The following is a 24,591-nucleotide window of genomic DNA, read 5'->3' as shown; positions in this document are numbered from 1 at the left end:
ACTGAAGTACTGGAGAAATCTCGCTATTCCATTGCCATCTTTCCCATACTCCCATGGGAGCCAGCACTTTGTGTCTGATGTCATATGCGCAAAATTAAGGCAAAAGGTCAGATCTGTACTGATGGGGATGGTGGCAGCTGGAATGCAGTGGATTTATGGCCAGTGACTCCACATCACTACATATAAACAGGGCTCAGACTTTCTTACTTGGAAGTTGAACTTTTAATGATTAGGTCAGTTGAAAGGCTGTCAGTGGATCGTAGACGACAGTAATTATTTATTTGGAGCTTGTTTTAAAGTTAGAAGAACAGCTCTGAATGTCAATGTGGTTTTGAAAGTCTTAACTCTTGGGTTCAGGCACAGGGTCTTCATGAATTATGAATGAACTAAAAGTAAGCGTTGTGAAAAATATCATGGTTGATACGTGACCCAGTTGCGATCTGAAAAATTATATGAATCAGCTATCGTTTATTTCTTTGCTAGTAATACAAACAGACTACTGAAATCGGCTAATGAATTTTTAAAGAAATCATGCACAGTGTTGCACTCGCACATCCATCCCTAGTTCTGTGCCCTCTGTTTGGAGTTACTGATGGAGTTGGTCCAGGGACCTTGTCAGTAAGTTTCATCAGTGGGTACCAATTGCTATGAACCTGTTAATATACATTGAGCGATTGAATTAATTAGTTATTCCCTGAAATAATCATTAAACTTGTTATTACTTTTATTGTTACTTCAATGTCGAGATGGTTGCAACTGTCCTGCAACTGACGTGCTAAGAATATGCGTCCACTGAGATGTACATTAGCACACAAATATCTTAATTTTAAAATGACAGCTCCCACAGTGGCTTGGTTCATTAAGTATCGAGCTATATTCAGCTCACACATGATTCATATTCAAGGCTTTATCTCTGTAAGTTGCAGGAAACTATTCCCTTATCTGCAAATCTCCAAAAAGTTGGAACAAGTTGCAGTCTAAATTCAACATAAAGGTTCCAGTATTAAAGAATATATGATATAATTTACAATGTTTGCTACATGACTACTAGCACAGCCAAATTTTATTTATTCATTTGTTGTAGAAAGCCACATACCGATGGGTTCTGCAGCTATTTTGTGTGAGAATAATCATGGTAAATTCTGGAATCGCTTTGGAATTCTGGAACAGACTTACATCTTACAGTACTGCATAGCTGGATGTGTGAGGAGAACGTCAACGTGTGGGAGTTCATCAATTTTGTGTTGTCTACAGAAACCTGTTTGCCGTTTTGCCCACTTTTCCTGATGGGTCTTATTCTGGTGATGATTATTTGTTGCTTGTGCCCTGATCTGTCTCAGTGTCCACTGCATTGATAACAGGCGGGATTCTCCGTTAACCGGCGGCAAAATCAGAAAAGGCAATTGGGCGGAGAATCGGTTCCAATGCCGAAATTGCAATGCTCCAGCACCTCGACAGCGGCGTCAATGCGTTCCGGAGAATGCACTTACGGTAGACACCGTTTGCGTATTATTAGCGGACCCGACCCGGTATTCTCCGGGGCCCCGGGATTCTCCGCCTCCAATGGGCTGAGCTCCCGATACGTGGTTCACTTGTGCTTTTCAAAATCATGAAACTGGCGTGGCGGCTGCTGAGGAAGAGAGAGGGCATACGGAAGGTGTCCAACTTCACCATAGTTTGCTGACAGTTGTGCCGCTGGCCGGGGGGCTTCTGCCAGGGCTGGAGGGAGTAGTGGGGTGGCGGGGGCTAGGGGGAGGGGGTGGGTGGCTGGCCAAGAGGTGGGCAGTGGGGTCGGGGTGGATGGGCACGGAACACCATTGCCGCAGCCGGCAAGACAGCCATGCAGCTGAGCACACCGCTAACAGCCCACTTTGAACTTAGTGTCACGGGTCGTATAGGTTCCCCCCCACCCCCCAGGGGTGCCCTCTGAGCCCAGCCAACCCATCAGCTGTTTGGGCATGCTCCAGCACAACCAGTGTCGTCTTGTTGGCTGAGATGAGTGTATGTGGGGATTATAATGTGTATATGCGGCTGCAGCTTGTCAACCTCCCGAGTGTCAATCACGGACCCGGCGAATCCTGCACCGTTTTTTATTGGAGTCGATTGTGTTCTACGTGGCACCGGTGCTAGCTTCTTAACGGTAGCGGAATAGGTCCAGGTGCAGTTTTTCTGTCGTAAAGGTCAACGGATTCTGCGTTCGCGTCTCAGAAACGGAGAATCCTGCCCAACACCTTTTTCCTTTGCAACATTTGTCACTCCTTTGGTAAGTGTGCCAAATTTTGAAATTATGTCATAAGTTATTTTTGTTGCAACAGTGACATTTTGACCATTGATGCTGCAACATCAAGATGGCACCGTGGTTATCATTGCTGCCTCACAGCACCAGGGACCTGGGTTCAATTCCCGCCTTGTATGACTGTCTACGTGAGAGTTTCCACCTTCTCCCTGTGTCGGCATGGGTTTCTTCTGGGCGCTCTCGTTTTCTCCGACAGTCCAAAGATGTGCAAGTTAGATGGGTTAGCCACGATTTTAACAAAATGCCCCTTAGTGTCCAGGTTAGATAAGGTTATGGGGATAAGGCGAGGCAGTGGGCCTAGGTAGGGTGATCCTTCAGAGGGTGCTCCTTCAGAGGGTGGGTGCAGACTCGATTGCCGGAATGGCCTCCTTCTGCGCTGGAGGGCTTCTATGATTCGATACCAGCAATGACTGTCCTCGATAACTCTGCCTATGTTTGGCTGGCCCATATCCTAAGTTGTTGGAGCATTGACCATCTGTCCATAAGATTTAGATAGACTTCCTTCCATTCAATTCCTGTATACCATGGAGATATTTTGATAAACGATAATTTCCTTTACTCAAGCTATGAATAATACTTTCCTCTGGTTAGGTTACTCATGCACCTTTTGGTTAGGTTACTCATGCACCTTTTGGCTAGGTTTTGAGAGGTATTTGACAAACCAGAATATGATCACTATCAAATTTCATTTCCCTGAAAGGGTGAGTATCACGAATAGCTAGTTACAGAGTGCTGTACCTCAGAAGTTGTAGGGACAGAACACATATTTTGTATCTGCTGTTCAACAAATAACCAGTGCTAGCCTGAATGTATGCACAAGATTCTATGCTTCATGGGGGAAGTTTGAAAATGTCATATTTGAAGATGGAACACAATGTGTGAACTTAATACTGAAGAATCGAAGCCTGTTTCAATTTGTGACACTGACAAACTTGTGACTGGGCATGCAAAGAAATGCACAGTATTGATTGGCAGCTTTGCATGATGGGCGATGTAAGTTCAAAAATTCATGCAACCAATGAACAAAGAGGTGGTTAGCGCTGCTGCCTACGGCGCTGAAGACCCGGCTTTGATCCCGACCCCGATCCCGGCCCCGGGTCACTGAGTGGAATTTGCACATTCTCCCTCTGTCTGTGGGGTTTCACCCCCACAACCCAAAGATGCACAGGTTAGGAAGATTGGCCATGCTAAATTGGCCCTTAATTTGGGAAAAAAAATTTTGGTGCTCTAAATAAAACAAAACATCAACAAACGGTGCTCAATATTAGTTAGGCTCGCCTTTTGCCCATTTAACCCATGGTATGTTGTGTTGCAAGTTGGTGGAAGTGATAGAAGGAAAGAATGGGGTGCCATCTACACTGCATTGGGATCTCTGTACATACAGGGCAAGCAACCATTCATATTTTTAAAAAATATATATATATTTATTAAAGTTTTTTAACACAATTTTTCACCCTTACAAACAATAACCCCCCCCCCCCCCCCGTAACAAAATAGAAAGAAAACGCACATAGCAAGATATATACATGGTAAAACGATATGTTACAGAGCTTTGTACACTGGCTCCCTCCCGTACATGCCAGTTTCCCCCAAATCTTTCATGTGTTCTCTTGCTCAAACCCCTCCTAGGCAAACCCCCCCGGGGTTGCTGCTGCTGACCGACCTTCCTCTAACGCTCCGCGAGATAGTCTAATAACGGTTGCCACCGCCTGTAGAACCCCTGCGCAGACCCTCTCAAGGAAAACTTTATCCTCTCCAGCTTAATGAACCCAGCCATGTCGTTTATCCAGGCCTCCACGCGGGGGGGCTTCACCTCGTTCCACATTAGCAAGATCCTTCGCCGGGCTACTAGGGACGCAAAGGCTAGAATACCGGCCTCTTTCACCTCCTGCACTCCCGGCTCGTCCACTACTCCAAATATTGCTACCCCCCAGCTTGGCTTGACCCGGACTTTCACCACCTGAGATATTGTTCCCGCCACTCCTCTCCAGAACCCCTCCAGTGCTGGGCATGACCAAAACATATGGACATGGTTCGCCGGACTCCCTGAGCACCTTCCACATCTGTCCTCTACCCCAAAGAACCTACTCAACCTCGCCCCCGTCAAGTGCGCTCTGTGAACCACCTTAAATTGTATCAGGCTGAGCCTGGCACACGAGGAGTTAACCCTACCTTGGCCATCGGCCCATAACCCCTCCTCAATCTCCTCCCCCAGCTCCTCCTCCCATTTACCCTTCAGCTCCTCTACCAATGCTTCCCCCTCTTCTTTCATCTCCTGGTATATTGCCGACACCTTGCCCTCCCCGACCTATACACCCGAGATCACCCTCTCTTGAATTTCCTGTGCCGGGAGCAACGGGAATTCCCTCACCTGCCGCCTCACAAACGCCCTCACCTGCATGTATCTAAAAGCATTTCCCGGGGTATCTCAAACTTCTCCTCTAGTGCCCCTAGGCTCGCAAACGTCCCATCAATGAACAGGTCCCCCATTCTTCTAATCCCCGCCCGATGCCAGCTCTGAAACCCCCCCCCACCGTCCATCCTCCCCGGGACAAACCGGTGGTTACCCCTGATCGGGGACCGCACCGAGGCTCCCATTGCACCCCTGTGCCGTCTTCACTGGCCCCAGATCCTTAGCGTTGCCGCCACCACCGGACTCGTGGTATACTTTGACGGCGAGAGCGGCAGCGGTGCCGTCACCAGCGCCCCCAGGCTCGTTCCTTTACAGGACGCCATCTCCAACCTCTTCCATGCCGCCCCCTCTCCCTCCATCGCCCACTTACGGATCATCGCCACATTTGCTGCCCAGTAGTAGCTCCCTAGGTTCGGCAGTGCCAACCTTCCTCGGTCCCTACTGCGTTCCAGAAACCCCCTCCTTACCCTCGGGGTTCTATTCGCCCACACAAACCCCATAATACTCCTGCCTACTCTCTTAAAAAAGGCCTTGGTGATCACGAGGGGAAGGCACTGAAACACAAAAAGGAACCTCGGAAGGATCACCATTTTGACCGACTGCACTCTACCCGCTAGTGAGAGCGGTAACATGTCCCATCTTTTGAAGTCCTCCATCTGCTCCACCAACCTCGTCAGATTCAGTTTATGTAGGGCCCCCCAACTCCTGGCTATCTGGATCCCCAGGTACTGAAAGCTCCCCTCCGCCCTCCTCAGCAGTAGATCGCCTATCCCCCTTTCTTGGTCCCCTGCCTGTTCTACAAAAAGCTCACTCTTCCCTACATTGAGCTTATAGCCCGAAAAATCCCCAAATTCCCTTAGAGTCTGCATGACCTCCACCATCCCCTCCACTGGATCTGCCACATACAGCAACAGGTCATCCGCATAAAGCGACACTCGATGCTCTTCTCCCCCTCGGACCACCCCCCTCCATTTCCTAGACTCCCTCAATGATATGGCCAAGGGTTCAATCGCCAATGCAAACAACGGGGGACAGGGGGCACCCCTGCCTCGTCCCACGGTACAGCCGAAAATACTCCGACCTCCGCCGATTCGTCACCACACTCGCCACCGGGGCTCTGTAAAGGAGCTTAACCCAATTAATAAACCCTCCCCCGAACCCAAACCTGCTCAGCAATTCCCAGAGGTACTCCCACTCTACTCGGTCAAAGGCCTTCTCCGCGTCCATAGCTGCCACTATCTCCGCCTCTCCCTCCACCGATGGCATCATTATCACGTTTAAGAGCCGCCGCACATTGGTGTTTAGTTGCCTGCGCTTTACAAATCCCGTCTGGTCCTCGTGAATCACCCCCGGGACACAGTCCTCGATCCTCGTAGCCAGCACTTTTGCCAGCAACTTAGCATCCACGTTGAGGAGCGAGATCGGCCTGTACGATCCACATTGCAGTGGGTTCTTGTCCCGCTTTAGGATCAAAGAAATCGTCGCCTCCGACATTGTCGGGGGCAGGGTCCCTTCCTCCCTTGCCTCATTAAAGGTCCTCACTAGTAGCGGGGCCAACAGGTCTACGTACTTCCTGTAGAACTCCACCGGGAACCCGTCCGGTCCCGGGGGCTTCCCTGCCTGAATACTCCCCAAACCCTTGCTCAGCTCCTCCAACCCAATTGGTGCCCCCAAACCAGCCACCTCTTGCTCCTCCACCCTCGGGAATCTCAATTGGTCTAGGAATCGTCTTATCCCCTCTTCCCCCACTGGGGGCTGGGATCTGTGCAGCTCCTCATAGAAGGCCTTGAATGCCTCGTTTATTTTCATCGCACTCCGCACCGTGGCTCCCCTTCCATCCTTGACTCCCCCTATTTCCCTCGCTGCCATCCTCTTACAGAGCTGGTGTGCCAGCATCCGACTTGCCTTCTCCCCATACTTGTAGGTCGCCCCCTGCGCCTTCCTCCACTGTGCCTCTGCCTTCCCTGTGGTCAACAGATCAAACTCCGTCTGGAGACGTCGCCATTCCCCAAGTAATCCCTCCTCAGGGGCCTCTGCGTATCTCCTGTCCACTCTTAAAATCTTCCCCCATAACCTCTCCCTTTCCATGCCCTCTATCTTCTCCCTATGAGCCCTAATGGAGATTAGCTCCTCCCATACCACCCCCACCCACATCTCCCCGTTGTTGTTGACCTCCAAGTACCTTTCGATGCACCCCCTCACCCTCCCACACACCACCTCATCTGCCAGCAGTCCCACATCCAACCGCCACAGCGGGGGTTGGTCCCTCTCCTCTCCCAACTCCAGTTCCACCCAGTGCGGGGTGTGATCTGAAACGGCTATGGTCGAATACTCCACTCAATAGTTCCCTCCACTTTCGGGATCAGCGCCCTGCCCAGAACAAAAAAATCTATCCGGGAGTAGGCTTTGTGCACGTGGGAGAAAAAAGAAAATTCCCTGGCCTGCAGCCTGGCAAACCTCCACGGGTCCACTCCCCCCATCAGATCCTTAAACCCCCTAAGTGCCTTGGCCGCCGCCGGCCTCTTTCCAGTCCTCAATCTGGAGCGGTCCAGTGCTGGGTCCAACACCGTATTGAAATCCCCACCCATTATCAGGCCTCCTACCTCCAGGTCCGGAATGCGCCCCAACATGCGCTTCATGAATCCGGCATCATCCCAGTTTGGGGTGTATACATTTACCAATACCACCTACGTCCCCTGCAACTTACCGCTCACCATCACGTATCGCCCTCCGTTGTCCACTACGATATTCTTGGCCTCAAACGACACCCGCTTCCCCACCAATATTGCCACCGACAGCCGCCATTTTGCTTTTCTTCCCTCGCTTCTCCCGCTGCTCCAATGCCGCTTTTTTGGCCGTTTCACTTCTGGTCTGGTCCATAAATGTTGAAGGGGGACCTCGCTCTTCCCTTCCCCACGGGTCGTCTTCAAAAAAATTCCCGTTGGGGCTCCTCTAAAGAGCCCGAAAGTCCGTGATTGCGGGAGCTGCCGAATCGTGCAGCTTAGCTCCGCACAGCCGCAACCGGAAGCCAAGCGACCATTCATATTAAGGGGTTCTGGAATTAACAGTATGAACAAGGAGCTGTAATTTAGACTGGTGAGTGTCAAGTCTGGTACAGAAGGTAAAAGAAAGTTGGATTAAGAGTGAGGAAAAACAGCAAAAGAAATTTCTAAGAGTTTAATCTTTATAAAAATTTCTGATAACGCTGAAATGAAACTCCATCTAGATGTTGTTTCTGTAGTGCATTTTCCAGCAGCAACTTCTCAATTTTTGTGCTTGCGCACACCTTCCCTTGCCTGAAGTTGGTGGGGTATTTGCACTTGCAAAGCCACAAGTGTTATTAGGCTTGCTGTTATTTTGACAGCAATCTTGGGCCATAATTTTTGTCTTTCGGTATATAGTGTTTGATTGCTTTGCCTTACAGTAATAGACCTCTTCTGCAGTATGCATGAATCACATCTCCACATAGGAATTATAACTCAGAATTCAAGAGATGAGGTTTAATTATTGGGATGGGTTAATTTTTGTCACTTACTCTGAGTCAAGGTACATCTAAACCAGTGAACCTAATATAATTTGTGTTTTTTTTAAACTATGTTACAATATTTAAATTGGAACCAGTTAGACTTGTAAGAATACTCCGTTTTATGGAAAATTCTTTGATGTTAGAGCAATAGTGTTATCAACACGTCGAGTTTCTAAGTAATTGTTCAAATAAAATTCTCCACTCCATTGAAGTTGGTGACCAGGGTTTTGGCTTCAATTATTTTACTAATATGGCTCTGTATGCCTTTTAATTAAATTGCTGAATGTAGAATTGTTATGAGCACTATTCCAGCTTGATTTAAAAAAAAAATGTAAAGTTGTTGTTGGTCTTAAATCTTGTTAATTTGTGCATCTATGGCAAAAATCGAGGATACATTCTCCTTGATATTCAGTATGTTCTTCCAAAAATGAAGAGCTCTTTTCCTATTTAACACCAGGTTATTTCTAGACTAAGGTCTGTCATTGTTCCTCTGACTGGATTACTAGAGGCAGCATGTAGTAAATCAGGGTTTTACCAGCCATTTCTGGTCCAGAGGTTTGCGTTCATTCCCCAGTGAGGTGTGTTTGTGAGATGCCTCGGGTTGCATTTTACATGCTTCAGTCTACGGATTAGCATTTCTTTCTCTCTGTGCTGGGAGGAAAGTTGTCAGATATTACTCTTTCTTGTAGTTACATGAAAGGACCAGACAAATTTCTATATGTGCATTATCTTTTGGATATCCTTTGCTGATGTGTGTGATGGGAGCATTGCTGTGTTGTCGTATGAAAGGATTTACTGTACATTATCAGTTTCCTGGGCAATCGTGCTCCTGCTGATCTCCGGCTGTTTAAATCATTGTGCTGTGTGCACAATAGATTCGCAACCATATGGCATGCTGTTATATAGTCATCAGTTCAGCTCATCTCATCAATGGACATTTCAGGAATATCAAAGGTGTTTTCAGAGGACCGATTCACAAGAATGGAAGCAAGGGGCTGGTATTTAATCTATTTTACCTTTTCCGTCAATATTTCAAATTGCAGGTGAAGTTTCCAGTCTGAAATAACGTATGCTGCTGTTTTTGGAGACTCTCATTAACCTTTAAATAACTGCAGTTTGCATTTTCAATCTTGCGTCGGTTGTGATTAGCAGCCAAATTTTTCAAATAGAATCTCGGTAGGTTTTTATAAGTATGCGTTGTGAATATTCTCTCTCAACTTGCAGTTATTTTCATCACCACAGAATGCAGTGAATCTCTTTTTGAATTTAAAATCCAACTAAACCCTGTTAAAACTTGTTAAATTAACTTGCAGATCTCAACAGTTTAAAAACTGCTCGTATGTTACATTGTGTAATCTGCTTTCCATGGAGTTAATATAGCATCTGTCTTTTGTAATTCCTCATTAAATGTTTCTAATTCGCATGTTTCGTGAATTGGTATTTATTCTCCACATTTTTGTCTCCAAACTGCCCTAGGCAAGCTTTTTGTTAACCCCATGTGTGTTTGGTTGTTAAAACTTTTGTTACCAGTTTATAAAATGAGGACTGTGTCTTTCAAGTAACGGTGGGCACTAACAGTGTTAAGATGCTAAAGATTTTACCTATTCAGTAAACATTGTGTGCTGGATAGATGTTGCCCAATTCCCAATGAACTTTAGTTTCCAGAGTATTGTGCGCTGTGTAGTGAGCAGAAAATTGCTCATTTTGATCATCCAGACTGGAGTTCACCCCATTTCTGCAGGTTCTGAATATCCAAAGCCCCAATTGCACTGAAATAAAGTTGATGTGCAAAATGATAAATGTGAAGGATATAAGCTTGTTGACTATTTAAATCTGCTTGTTGAGAGCCGAATTATTGACCATTGACAGTACCCTTTAGAAATGTAGAAATCTTTGAAACTCGTGTGATGAGGGAAATTTAAAATCATATTTCTGCTGATTTACAAGATAGCTATGTTGGTGATTCACCATCGACATAAATTAACATTCCTAGGCATTCCTCTGGGTTAATCAAATGATAATGCAGACTAGTCCATCATAACTATTTCATTGAAGTGCAGATTGGAAGAAAAACTTATAAATCCACTGGGACCACAGGGGTTTCATTTAAGTTGCAAAGGTACTCTGCCCCAAAACTTTATAAATGTTATGAAATCAAAAAAATTAGATACATTACCTCCACTGATGAAAATAACCCCCAGTAGACACATTTTCCTTACAAAATATGTATTTGGTGATCATCAGGTTTATATTAACGATGATGTTTCGCATTTAAAAGAGAACTAAGTTCTGTACAAACTTTTTTTTCTCATTCCATTGGTAGTCGATTCCTATTTATCATGACTATTCTGCATTTCTAATTTCCGTCCTTCTCAATTGTTTGAGTATCATGACCTAAGAATTATGGCTGAGTGATGCCACTACCAGCTCATCCCATATAAAAATTAAAAGTGGATACTCTCTTTGATAAGCATATCAGTTTTGGCTCCGTTGAAAGTGCTCTCCCTATCTGAGTCGCAAGGTTCTAGGTTCAAGTCCCACTCTGGTTGACTCTTAAATGGTCTCTGAAATGGCTTAGCAAACCACTCAGTTCAAGGGTAATTGGGGATGGGCAATAAATGCTGGCCCAGCCAGCAATGCGCGTATCCGATGAATGAATTTTTAAAAACACACACTGTCACCTTCAGTAACATGTACTCTGAGGTCCCTCTGATCCTGATCCTACTTTAGAGTTTCTCCCTTTATTTTATGCTTTCCATATTCTTTCTGCCAAAATGAATCATCTCAATCTGGGCCATGGGGAAACAGCCAGGGCAATGAATGTCGGAGTGGCATACTGGAGTCTTTTGAGAGTGTGGGCTGGGGCCGCTTATGATGTAAAGTTGTAGAGTAGAACCTGGTCTATTTAAGTTTTTCCCGTTGCCACGGCAATGGGTCTGAACAAGACCCTGACCAATTGATGCAAACAATGAGGAGTCAGTGCAACATTCGTAGAGAGAAACTCTGCTTGGACTTAGTAGGGTCCTAAACTGTGAGGAAATGTGGGACTTCGTCCAGGAATGAATGGTAAGATTAAAACAGGGAAGGGAAACTAAGAATGAAACTAGGCTGAGTAGAAATCAAGAGAGGCAGCAGGACTGTCACCTTATTGCAAGGCTTAAGCAACGGGCAGCAGAATAACAGCAAGATGAGATAGGGTCATCTTTCTTTCATACAGGATATAGGGCCAAAGAGTGTAAAATACATATAGAGGCAGGGAGAGTGGGTGTTTCTAACATTTGATGTAGAGCAAAATACTAAACACTTGGAAAAATAACATTGGATATGGGTGATTTCTGCATGCCAGCCTGAGAGGTCTACCTCCAGGCTGCAGATTGAAAGGTTGGGTCTATAGTCCAATTAAGGATGGAGAACAAATTCCTGAGACTGTAGCCTTGGAAGAATGACAGTCCCATCACCGGAGGTGAGTGCTGATACTGCAGGATGGGATGCTCATCTTGAGGCATCTTCAGAAAAGATTTGAATTTTTGAAAAATTAACTATGGCCACACCTGTCAGGCTATCCTTGTGAGGAGCTCCTCCACAGGTTGTCCAGCATCTGCAGTTATGACCAGTATGGTCCATGCTGCTTCAGTGGGCCATGGCCAGGAAGGCTAAGAACAGAAGGTTGGATGAACCCCTTAGCCAGCCACCAAACTGCCACCTAAGCATTGGGCCAATCCACTGCTGGGGGGATCCTAGTGGTGTCACCAAATCAACCCACAAATGGACACTTAATTATTCAAATTTGATTGCTGCTGCTGCCGGGTTGGTTTCTATTGCTGTCGACCTCTGGAAGGATCATCCAGAGGCTGGAATGCATTGGGCCACTAAGCCAATTCTTTTGTATCCAAATTTCCGACCAGTCCCATCATCAAACCTGCTTCCTTGGTTCAGAAGTATTTTTTCCATAGAGAGCAGAACTCTCATTTGGAGGAAAGCAGCAGCAGAGTTGAATGAACATAGAACATACAGTGCAGAAGGAGGACATTCGGCCCATCGAGTCTGCATCGACCCACTTAAGCCCTCACTTCTACCAATCCACCTAACCTGCACGTCTTAGGACTGTGGGAGGAAACCGGGGCACCCGGAGGAAACCCACACAGGACACAGAATAACGTGCAGATGCCACACAGACCGTGACTCAGCGGGGAATCAAACCTATGACCCTGGCGCTGTGAAGCCGCAGTGCTATCCACTTGTGCTACCGTGCTGCCCTTGACTAAGCCATATGATTATATAAGTTGTTTGGGAAAGATTTGTAGCAACCAGGCAGGGTGGGTTAATGGTAGGAGGAGAATGGGAAACAGTCATGGTGTGGAAAACTGGCTGAATTTTGTGGGATGTAGGTGGATCAGTGTTCATGTACACTGGAGTATTGCAATAAGCAGTGTCAGAAACTAAATTTTAAATATAAATAATTTGTTCACGGAGGCTGAATGAAAGCATGAGAGCTGCAGGTCCATGATTGCATCTTTTGCTGATAATTACAGGATTGAAACCTCAAGATATATATGTGAACACAGACTTTACTGATTAGAGAAATAAGACACAGCTGGAAAATCATTGTAGAAACAAAGAAATCTGAGTAATAAACTGAAAGGGATGACTTCAGAGTTTATTTCCTCTTCAACATTATCTCCTTTGCTGTCACTGCAGCCTATTGCGTGCTAAATTAATATTTACTTAATACTGTATTGGATTTCACTTTAATTCTTGTCCTGTTTTAAATTTGTGACATCATTTATTTTTCAGTAAACAGACATTTTGTCAAAGGCTAATTGTTCCTGTACTGCTAGCGATACGATAACATTGCTTTATCAGAAAGCTTTACATGTTGAAGATTATATCCACAGCTGGTTGTAATGTATTATTACTCTGCTACTGAAATGAGCAGGCTGTTGGCCAAAGTGCTTGAGGTAGTCGTTTCAGCTCTTTGTTTCTCTGTAATCTTGTTCAATGTTTCAGCTGATTAGAGCGGATATGTCACGTTGGTAGAGCAACCGTTCTGGGTTGAGGGAGGCGAAAATGAGTTTGATATGTTTTCAAAATTGCAATGGGTTTCAGCACCATTTATTTTGCCTGCACTGTGATTATTGAGTAAAACAGAGAAGACTGGCAGCCTTCTCTGTTTTACATACTCATATAGCATTCTCTAAAATTACTCCCAGTTTGGAGGTAATTTTCGAGATATAACTCATGACATATGGTGAGTGTGACATGCCTCGCAAGCATGCGTCACTTTGGACCAATAGTTTCCAAGACTTGGGAGGAACAGGTAACTTGAGACCTATAGTTCTCAAAGCTTTCTACCATAGTGGATTTCTCTTGTTACATGTCTCAGTCTGTTGCAGACTAATTCAGCGTTGTCCAAAATAAATGACTGATTAGTCACAAATGTGGCTATGGTGACATTTTAGCCATATGCACTAATATTTTTTTAAAAAAGAAACTTGCATGCACACATGATTCTGGTAAATGCACTTCACATATATGTTTTCTTAACTATTGCCACCATTCAGTTGCTAAGAAAATAAAACATTTGCAACTTGCATGCTATGCTTTTTGTCTCATAATTTTACCAACAAATACGCAAATAGGTTAAAGCACAGCTGTGAATATGAATATTAAAATCGCGTGCCCGACCACAGTGTTGTTTTCATTCCCTAAAAAATGTAATTAGCCATATTTGGTTTTACAATAAGCCACATGTGGCTAGCGGCTAACGCATTGATCAACACTGGACTAATTGATGAAGATTGATTGCCATGTTTTGTAAATGACTGCGCTATTGTTGTATCATGCAACTACTAAGATGGCAGAGGATGAACCAAATGGACCTTTTTTTCATCTGGTGATATTTTATGCCGAACAGTAAGAAAATTGAAATAACGATGGAAAATGCTGGCTCGTCTGGCAGCATTTGTGGAGAAACAGAGTTAATGTTTCACGTCATGACCTTTCATCCGAGTAGGAAATTTATTGTTGATGTAGTGATAATACGATTCATCTGGTGCTGCTCAAAATCTGGCTGTTGTTTAATAATAGTCTACCTGTAACAATATGGATTAAAGTATGAAAAGGGAACCTAGCTGACTTCAGAAGGCTGTATATAATCTGTATAAAAGTGACGTTTCTGGGGATAGTTTTCTAGCTTCCAATGAGTATGACTGCTTGAGGTGTCAATAGTTCCAAATATGCTTCAACTTGCTTTTGTAAGTCAGCTTTATTAAACCAAATTTAAAATATGTTTTTGACGATTGTGAGCTTCAGTTTCACGTATGAGCAACATCAAAGGAAGGATGCAAAGAAATGTAATATATTAATAAATACCACGTTAATATTAATGCTTCAGTTTAAACATACTCATCTTTAGTTTTAAATGGACACTCAGTTGGGGAGGTGAAATTCCAGTTCTTTTGTTTCATAAGCTGCACGATTGATGAGTATGATCATGCGATTAGTGATGAATGTGTGTAAACCAAATGCTTGTGCAATTGACACTGGCCTTCATTATTTAAATGTTTTAATAATGGTTGACAGATGGCCATCTCTTTAACAACTCGTTACATTGATAATATTGTGGTTGTTGTCAGGCACTTTTATTATTTTCAAAAAAATTCTTATTTTTATAATAAAACAGATTGTGATAAGTTGCTATGTATTGCAGCAATATTAAAACCCTGATAATTCCTGATTAAGTTCAAAAGCAGATTATATAACTAAGCAACAAATATATGTTTGCAGAATTGTGCTTTCTTTTACTGTGTCAAGTATGTATTGATCGCTATTACTATCTTTGGATGACTTGGATTGTTCTTGTGTACCTTGTTTTAGGGTAGCCTGAAATTAATTGAATCTGCTGTGCTCGGGGTAAAATGAAATCTCTGAATGCGATGGGCTGGCGTTTTATTACTGAATCTGGGCCTGCCCGAGGCTGTTTGAAAACTGTGAAGTTTTCATTAAGTTTAGATGATCCTAATGAGAATTAAAAGTGACCTTTATAAGGCATGAAGTATAGACAAATCATATAAAATTACTCTTCCTACAGAATATTCTTTACGAGCGCTTTACCAATCTGAATTTCTGCTCATCTATTAAATTTGAAAAAGAACAGCATTTATGTGATATAGTAAACAACCTAAGGCACTTCATAATTTGACAGTGAGCTGCATAGAGAGACAGTAGGACAAATGAACTCCAGCTTGATCACAAGGGTATGTTTTAAGGAGCGTCCTAAAGGAGAGAGAGGTATAGAGCTCAGTAAGGAAATTCCAGAATTTAAGGTCTAAGCAGCTGAAAACCAATAGTTAAAATTATGATGGGCAAACAATGAACATTGGAGGAGCTTCAAGATCTCCGAGGGTAATAGGGCTGTAGAAAGATGGTGTATTGTGGATGTATTGGTTGGCTGGTTTAGCACAGTGGGCTAAACAGCTGGCTTGTAATGCAGAACAAGGCAGCAGCGCGGGTTCAATTCCCGTACGGGCCTCCCCGAACAGGCACCAGAATGTGGCGACTACAGGCTTTTCGCAGTAACTTCATTGAAGCCTACTTGTGACAATAAGCGATTATTTATTTTATATTATTTATTTTATTGGGTGTAATCTTCCAAAATTCCTTAACCTCTATTCAAGAAAGGAAGGAGACAAAGCTGGAAACAATAGGCCATTCAGCCTAACAGCTCTCAGTGTGAAAATGGTGGAATGCATTATTAAGTAGTAGCAGGACACCCAGAAAATCATATCATTCTATAAGCAAAGTTTAATTGTTTAATGAAATGACAAATTTGAGTTCTTTGCAGGATGGATAAAGGAGAATCAGTGGATATATATTTGAAATTTCAGAAGACATTCAACAAGGTGCCACATAAAAGGTGACTACACAGGATAAGAGGCCATGGTGTTTGGGAGAGAGTTTGGAATGCATTGAGCACTTCCCTACCTTGGCAGCCATCGTTCACAAAAGCAGCCATTGATGAGGAGATCAGCCTTCTACAAACTATGATAGTATGTTAACGACCTGAAAGTCAACAACAGAGCAGTTTTTGTCACCACTCTCCTGTACTTCTGTGAGACCTGGACTGTGTATCAGCGGCACATGAAGCGCGGGAGTGCCTTTGCTGCATCCTCTGGATTCAATGGGAGGACCGTTGAACAAACACGAGTATCCTCCTTGAACCCAGTATTCAGACAAAGTTACTGCAAAATCAACTACAATGCCCGAATAGCATCTTCCCCTTACAGATCCTGTTTTCACAACATCCACACATTCATCACTAACCACATGATCATGTTCATCAAACTTGAACACTTCACCTTCCCAACTGAATGTTCATTTAACACTAAAGATGAATATGTTTAAATTGAAGCATTAATATTAACGTGGTATTTATTAATATATTACATTTCTTTGCATCCTTCCTTTGATTTGTTCGTACGTGAAACTAAAGCTCACAATCCTCAAAAACATTTTAAATTTTGTTTAATAAAGCTGACTTACAAAGGCAAGTTGAAGCATATTTGAAACAATTGACACCTCAAGCAGTCAACACTCCAGTGGCAAGCATTCCAAAGGAGGTCAAAGAAAATACTTAGAAGACTCTCCAAAGCTCTCCTTGAAGCCTGGCAGCATTGACATGAATGACTGGAAGGGGCTTACTGTCGAGTCATTCAAAATGGCAACAACTTGTCATAAAGCAGCATCATGCTTTGGGTCCAAACACCTTAGTTATTCTACAGCATCGGTTTCCAGCCTGCTGACCTCTGTGAAAGAAAACCTAATTGGACTTTGATTCCAGATTGTGGAACTCAAATGAACCAATATTTAGTTTCCCAGTGGTCTCCGCACTGCAAATCCTTCTTTTCCCTATTCCTCTCCTTACTGTCTGGAGGTGATGTTGCAAGCCCTCCTTCCAGTGTTTTAAGTGTGTGCAAAATAAACAAATCTTTTTGAGTTCATCCTATCTCGAGTTTGCTGTGGGGTTATTAGTAGAAACTTGGATCACACAAAAACCGAGAGGTTGGGGAAATACACAATAGAATCATAGAATTTACAGTGCAGAAGAACGCCATTCGGCCCATTGAGTCTGCACCGGCCCTTGGAAAGAGCACCCTACCTACCTAAACCCACGCCTCCACCCTATCCCTGTAACCCAGTAATCCCACCTAACCTTTTTGGATACTAAGAGCAATTTAACATGGCCAATCCAACTAACCTGCAGTTGGACTGTGGGAGGAAACCGGAGCACTCGGAGGAAACCCATGTAGACCCGTACCAGCCTCCCCGAACAGGCGCCGGAGTGTGGCGACTAGGGGCTTTTCACAGTAACTTCATTTGAAGCCTACTTGTGACAATAAGTGATTTTCATTTTCATTTCATAGACACAGGGAGAACGTACAAGTTCCACACAGTCACCCAAGCCGTGAATGGAACCAGGGACCTGGAGTTGTGAAGCAACAGTACTAACCACTGTGCTACCGTGCCGCCCACTGCTTATAAAGAGGGAAACAAATCAAAACACCTTTCTGTTTACTGACGGGTGGTGTGAGGAGAAATTAGACTTGTTTAAATTTACCCACTTCCTATCTGTAACAATTTCCTTTCTTAAGTAAGGAGCCAAAACTGGAAGCAGTATTCCAGATGTGCTCTCACCAATGCCCCATATAGCTATAACAAAACTTCCCTACTTGGTTCTGTTATAAAGGCCAACAGACCATTTGCTTGTTGCAAACTACAGGCCAGTTAGGCTAACATCACTTGCTAACTTGCATACAAACCTTTTTGTGATTCATGTACCAGGAGACCCAGATCACTTTGTACTCAGTTCTGCAATCTCTCTCTATTTAACTACATATTACTTTCTATTTATCCGGCCAAAATAGACAAATTCACATTTTCCCATATTCTACTCCATCTGCCAAATTTTTGCCAACTCATTTAACCTATCTATATCCTTTTGTAGACTTCTTATGTCCTCTTCACAATCTACTCTCCTACTGTGTCATCAGCAAATTTAGCAACCGTCCACCAAAACTTCAAGAGAGTCAGGGGGCAGAGGTGAGTGTAGTGGCCATCACTAAGGAGAAGGTGCTGGTGAAGCTAAAAGGTCTGAAGGTGGGGAAATCACCTGGACTGGATGGACTACATCATAGGGTTTTGAAGGAGATAGCGGAGGAGATTATGGAGGCATTGGTCGTGATCTTTCAGGAATCACTGGAGCCGGGAGGGTTCAGGAGGACTGGAAAATGACTAATGTAACGCCCTTGTTTAAGAAGAGAGGGAGGCAGAAGACGAGAAATTTGTAGGCCGGTTAGCCTGATTTCGGTCGGTGGTAAGATTTTAGAATAATTTATTCAGGATGAGATTGTGGAGTACTTGGAAGTGCATAATAAAGTAGGCTGAGTCAGCACTGCTTCGTCAAGGGAGGTCATGCCTGACAAACCTGTTAGAGGTCTTTGAGGAGGTAATGAGGAAGTTAGACAAAGGAGAGCCAGTGGGCATGATCTATTTGGATTTCCAGAAGGCCTTTGCCAAGGTGCCGTACAGGAAGTTCTGGTAGCCGGTCACTTGTGGTGTTCTGCAGGGGTCAGTGCTGGGACCACAACTATTCGCAATCTGGATGAAGGAACTGAGGGCAGTGTTGCTAAGTTTGCAGATGATACAAAGATATGTAGAGGGACAGGTAGTGTTGTGGAAGTGGGGAGGCTGCAGAAGAGCGTGCACAGGCTAGGAGAGTGGGCAAACAAGTGGCAGATGGAATAGAATGTGAAAAAGTGTGAGGTTAAGCACTTTTAAGAAGAGGCATATACTATTTTTTAAATGGTGAAAGGCTTTGGGAATCTGAAGCACAAAAGGGACTTTGGAGTCTTAGTGCAGGATTCTCCTATGGTTAACATGCAGGTTCAGTTGGCAATTGGGAAGGCAAATGCCATGTTAGCATTCATTTCAAGAGGGCTAGAATACAAGAGCAGTGATTCACTGCTGAGACTGTTTAAGACTCTGGTCAGACCCAATTTGAAACATTGTGAGCAGTTTTGAGCCCCATATCTAAAGAAGGATGTGCTGGCATTGGAGGGGGTCCAGAGGAGGTTCACAAGAATGATCCTGGGGATGAACGGTTGTCATATGAGGAGCGGTTGAGAACTTTGGGTCTGTACCCAATGGTGTTTAGAAGGATGAGGGGCATTCTCATTGAAACTTACAGAATATCAAGCGGCCTAGATAGAGTGGACATAGAGAAGATGTTTCCACTAGTAAGAGAGACTGGAACACGAGGGCACACCCTCAGACTGAAGGGACGATCCTTTGAAACTGAGATGAGGAGAAATGTTTTCAGCCCAGGATGGTGAATCTGTGGAACTCATTGCCTCAGAAGGTTGTGGAGGCCAAGTCATTGAATATCTTTAAGACAGAAATAGGTTCTTAATTAATAAGGGGATCAGGGGTTATGGGAGAAGGCAGAAGAATGTGGATGTGAAACTTATCAATCATGATCGAATGCCAGAGCAGACAATGGGCCAAAAGGCCTAATTCTGCTCCTATATCTTATGGTTTTATTCCACCCCCTCATCTAAGTCATTGATACAGATTGTAAATGTTTGAATCCCTGTAGTACACCCACTAGTTATAGCTTGCTAACCTGAAAATGAGCCATTTGTTTCTACTCTTTGCTTCCTATTGGCTCGTCAATCTTCAATCCATACTAATGTTTGCCTCAACAGTCCTACACCATGAGCTGTTATTTTGTGTAGTAACCTTTGATCCAGCACTTTACAGATTGCTTTTTGCAAATCTAAGTGCACTACATATACATATTCCCCTTTACCCAGGTTGCTTGTTACTTTCTCCAAGAACTCTAATAAATTAGCTAGACACAATTTTCCTTTCATAAAACCATGTTGACTCTGTCCGATTGCATTAAGATTTTCTAAGTGCCCTGCTGTAACTTCCTTAATAATAGATTTTCCATTTGACAGATGTTAGGCTAACTAATCTATAGTTTGATGCACCTTCCTTTCTTGAATAGAGGAGTTACATTTGCTGTTTTCCAATCGGATGGGACCTTTCCAGAATGTAAAGAATTTCAGAAAATTACAACCAATGCATCTACTATCTCTGCAGCCACTTCAAGACCCTAGGATGCAGGCTATTGGATTTTAGTTCTAATAGTTTTCTCAGTACCCTTTCCCTGATTATTGTGAGTTCCTTCTTGCCTTTCGCCACTTGATTTACAAGTATTTTTAAACTCTGGAGTGTTATTTGTGTGTGTGTCTCTCTCTCTCTCTCTCAATGTATCTTTGCTGGGTGCTCTGAAATAGTTAAATGTCTGACACCATATCTCTACTATCCTACCATTTAACTTTGTTCCCTAGTTCACATTAGCAAACTCTGTTTTACCCTTGTGATTGTCTTTATTTCAAGACTAGTCTTAGACCCTCAAATTGAATGCAAAACTTAGTCATTATGATCACTGCTCCGTATGTAGTGGCTCCTATTCTAGGGGAGTGAAACTAACTGACTAGTGAGGCGCCACAGAGATTTTGCTGGGGCCTCAACTATTTATAATCTTGGATGAAGGGACTGGGTTTATTGTAGCCAAATTTGCTGATGATACAAAGATAGGTTGAAAAATTGTGAGGAGTACAGGAGGTGTTTGCCAAGGGAAATAGATGGATTAAGTGAGTGGTAAAATTCTGGATATTTACATAGAATTTACAGTGCAGAAGGAGGCCACTCGGCCCATCGAGTCTGCACCCTACCCAAGGTCAACACCTCCACCCTATCCCCATAACCCAGTAACCCCACCTAACACTAAGGGCAATTTTGGATACTAAGGGCAATTTATCATGGCCAATCCACCTAACCTGCACATCTTTGGACTGTGGGAGGAACCGGAGCACCCGGAGGAAACCCACGCACACACGGGGAGGATGTGCAGACTCTGCACAGACGGTGACCCAAGCCGGAATCGAACCTGGGACCCTGGAACTGTGAAGCAATTGTGCTATCCACAATGCTACCGTGCTGCCCGATATATAAAAAGTTGGCATGTAAGTATAGGGAAGATGGAGTATCATTCTTGTGCAGGGCATTGGTGAGATCACAACTGGGGTATTGCATATAGTTTTGATTCCTTTAAGTTGGGATATACTTGAATTGGTTCAATTCAGAGAATATTTGTCAGTTTGATTCTGGGATGAAGTGGTTGTTTTATGAGGAAAGGTTGAGCAGGTTGGGAATATACTGATTGGTGTTGAGAAGAATGAGATGTGATCTTATTAAAGATGCAAGATTCAGATGGGGCTTGACAGGGTAGTCACTGGGGGGATGTTTCCCCTTGTGAGGGAATATAGAACTAGGGGACATAGTTTCAAAGTAAGGGATCCCTTTTTAGGACAGAGATTAGGAAGAATTCCTTCTCTCGGGGCTGTTCATCTTTGGAATTATCTTCTCCAGCAAGCAGTAGAGGCTTGGTCAAACATATTCAATGCCGAGATAGGCAGATTCTTGATCTACAAGGGAGTTGATGTTTATGTGGGGTCGGCAGGAAAGTGGAGTTAAGGCCATCCTCCATCCTCACTCTGGTTCATTCCCTCCCCACCTATATCCGGGATTCCTCTGATGCACTGCGTCATATTGACAGCTTCCAGTTCGCGGGCCCTAACCGCATTCTATTCACCATGGATGTGCAATCTCTCCACACCTCCATCCCACACCAGGATGGCCTGAGAGCTCTTCGCTTCGTTCTCGAAAAGAGGTCCGGACAATTCCCATCCACCACCACTCTCCTCTGCCTGGCTGAACTCGTTCTATCTCTCAACAATCAACAACTTCTCCTTTAACTCATCCCACTTTCTCCAAATCAGAGGTGTAGCAATGGGTACCCGCATGATTCCTAGCTACGCTTGCCTTTTTATGGGGTATGTGGAACATTCCTTATTTCAGGCCTACCCGGGTCCCCTCCCACAACTCCTTTAGCGATACATTGATTTTTTTTTTTTTAAATAATATTTTATTGAAAATTTTTGGTCAACCAACACAGTACATTGTGCATCCTTTACACAACATTGTAACAATACAGATAATAATGACCTTTTTTAAATTTAAACAAAAACAACAACAAATAAATAAATATTAAATAACAAAAAATAAAAACTAGCCCTAATTGGCAACTGCCTTATCTCAGGCCACACCCCATCCCTCCCCCCCCCCCCAAGTCCTGGGCCGCTGCTGCTGCCTTCTTTGTTCTCCCCTATCTATCTTTCCGCAAGATATTCGACGAACGGTTGCCAACGCCTAGTAAACCCTTGAGCCGACCCCCTTAGGACGAACTGAATCCGCTCTAACTTTATGAACCCCGCCATATCATTTATCCAGGTCTCCACCCCCGGGGGCTTGGCTTCTTTCCACATTAGCAATATTCTGCTCCGGGCTACTAGGGACGCAAAGGCCAAAACATCGGCCTCTTTCGCCTCCTGCACTCCCGGCTCTTGTGCAACCCCAAATATAGCCAACCCCCAGCTTGGTTCGACCCGGACTCCTACTACTTTCGAAAGCACCTTTGTCACCCCCATCCAAAACCCCTGTAGTGCCGGGCATGACCAAAACATATGGGTATGATTCGCTGGGCTTCTCGAGCACCTCGCACACCTATCCTCCACCCCAAAAAATTTACTGAGTCGTGTTCCAGTCATATGTGCCCTGTGTAATACCTTAAACTGAATCAGGCTTAGCCTGGCGCACGAGGACGACGAGTTTACCCTGTTTAGGGCATCTGCCCACATCCCCTCCTCAATCTCCTCCCCTAGCTCTTCTTCCCATTTACCTTTTAGTTCGTCCATCATAGTCTCCCCTTCGTCTCTCATTTCCCTATATATATCCGACACCTTACCGTCCCCCACCCATTTCTTTGAGATGACTCTGTCCTGCACCTCTTGTGTCGGGAGCTGCGGGAATTCCCTCACCTGCTGCCTCGCAAAAGCCCTCAATTGCATGTACCTGAATGCATTCCCTTGGGGCAACCCATATTTCTCGGTCAGCGCTCCCAGACTCGCAAACTTCCCATCCACAAATAGATCTTTCAATTGCGTTATACCTGCTCTTTGCCACATTCCATATCCCCCATCCATTCCCCCCGGGGCAAACCTATGGTTGTTTCTTATCGGGGACCCCCCCAGTGCTCCGGTCTTTCCCCTATGTCGTCTCCACTGTCCCCAAATCTTCAGTGTAGCTACCACCACCGGACTCGTGGTATAGTTCCTTGGTGAGAACGGCAATGGGGCTGTCACCATAGCCTGCAGGCTGGTCCCCCTACAGGACGCCCTCTCTAATCTCTTCCACGCCGCTCCTTCCTCCTCTCCCATCCACTTACTCACCATTGAAATATTAGCGGCCCAATAATACTCACTTAGGCTCGGTAGTGCCAGCCCCCCCCTATCCCTACTACGCTGTAAGAATCCCTTCCTCACTCTCGGAGTCTTCCCGGCCCAAACAAAACCCATGATACTCTTTTCTATCCTTTTGAAAAAAGCCTTCGTGATCACCACCGGGAGACACTGAAACACAAAAAAGAATCTCGGGAGGACCACCATCTTAACTGCCTGCACCCTCCCTGCCATTCACAATGCTACCATATCCCATCTCTTGAAATCTTCCTCCATCTGTTCCACCAACCGCGTCAAATTTAGCCTGTGCAATGTGCCCCAATTCTTAGCTATCTGGATCCCCAGGTAACGAAAGTCTCTTGTTACCTTCCTCAACGGTAGGTCTTCTATTTCTCTACTCTGCTCCCCTGGATGCACCACAAACAGCTCACTCTTTCCCATGTTCAATTTATACCCTGAAAAATCCCCAAACTCCCCAAGTATCCGCATTATTTCTGGCATCCCCTCCGCTGGATCCGCCACATATAGTAGCAGATCATCCGCATATAAAGATACCCGGTGTTCTTCTCCTCCCCTAAGTATTCCCCTCCATCCCTTGGAACCTCTCAGCGCTATCGCCAGGGGCTCAATCGCCAGTGCAAACAGTAATGGGGACAGAGGACATCCCTGCCTTGTCCCTCTATGGAGCCGAAAATATGCCGATCCCCGTCCATTCGTGACCACACTCGCCACTGGGGCCCTATACAACAGCTGCACCCATCTAACATACCCCTCTCCGAACCCAAATCTCCTCAACACCTCCCACAGATAATCCCACTCCACTCTATCAAATGCTTTCTCGGCATCCATCGCCACTACTATCTCCGTTTCACCCTCTGGTGGGGCCATCATCATTACCCCTAACAACCTCCGTATGTTCGTGTTCAGCTGT

General features: G+C 44.6%; 1 protein-coding gene across 7 annotated transcripts in view; it reads left to right on the top strand.

Annotated features, from left to right (window-relative positions):
- Positions 1 to 24,591, top strand: part of gpatch8 (G patch domain containing 8) — a 242,518-nt gene that overhangs the window by 136,449 nt on the left and 81,478 nt on the right. The window contains exon 1 of one of the 7 annotated variants that reach the window (XM_072487054.1): positions 9,023 to 9,233. The exons of the other annotated variants lie outside the window; for them this stretch is intronic. Within the exon in view, the coding sequence (XP_072343155.1) occupies positions 9,123 to 9,233 (111 nt within the window). The 5' untranslated portion in view covers positions 9,023 to 9,122. Of the gene's footprint in view, positions 1 to 9,022; positions 9,234 to 24,591 lie in introns of those variants that run through there. 7 annotated transcript variants of the gene reach the window in all.

Source organism: Scyliorhinus torazame, chromosome 21 (assembly GCF_047496885.1).
Source record: "Scyliorhinus torazame isolate Kashiwa2021f chromosome 21, sScyTor2.1, whole genome shotgun sequence".
Classification (NCBI taxonomy): Eukaryota; Metazoa; Chordata; class Chondrichthyes; order Carcharhiniformes; family Scyliorhinidae; genus Scyliorhinus; species Scyliorhinus torazame.
The sequence above is the reverse complement of the archived record's forward strand: the minus strand, read 5'-3'. Positions and strand labels throughout refer to the sequence as shown.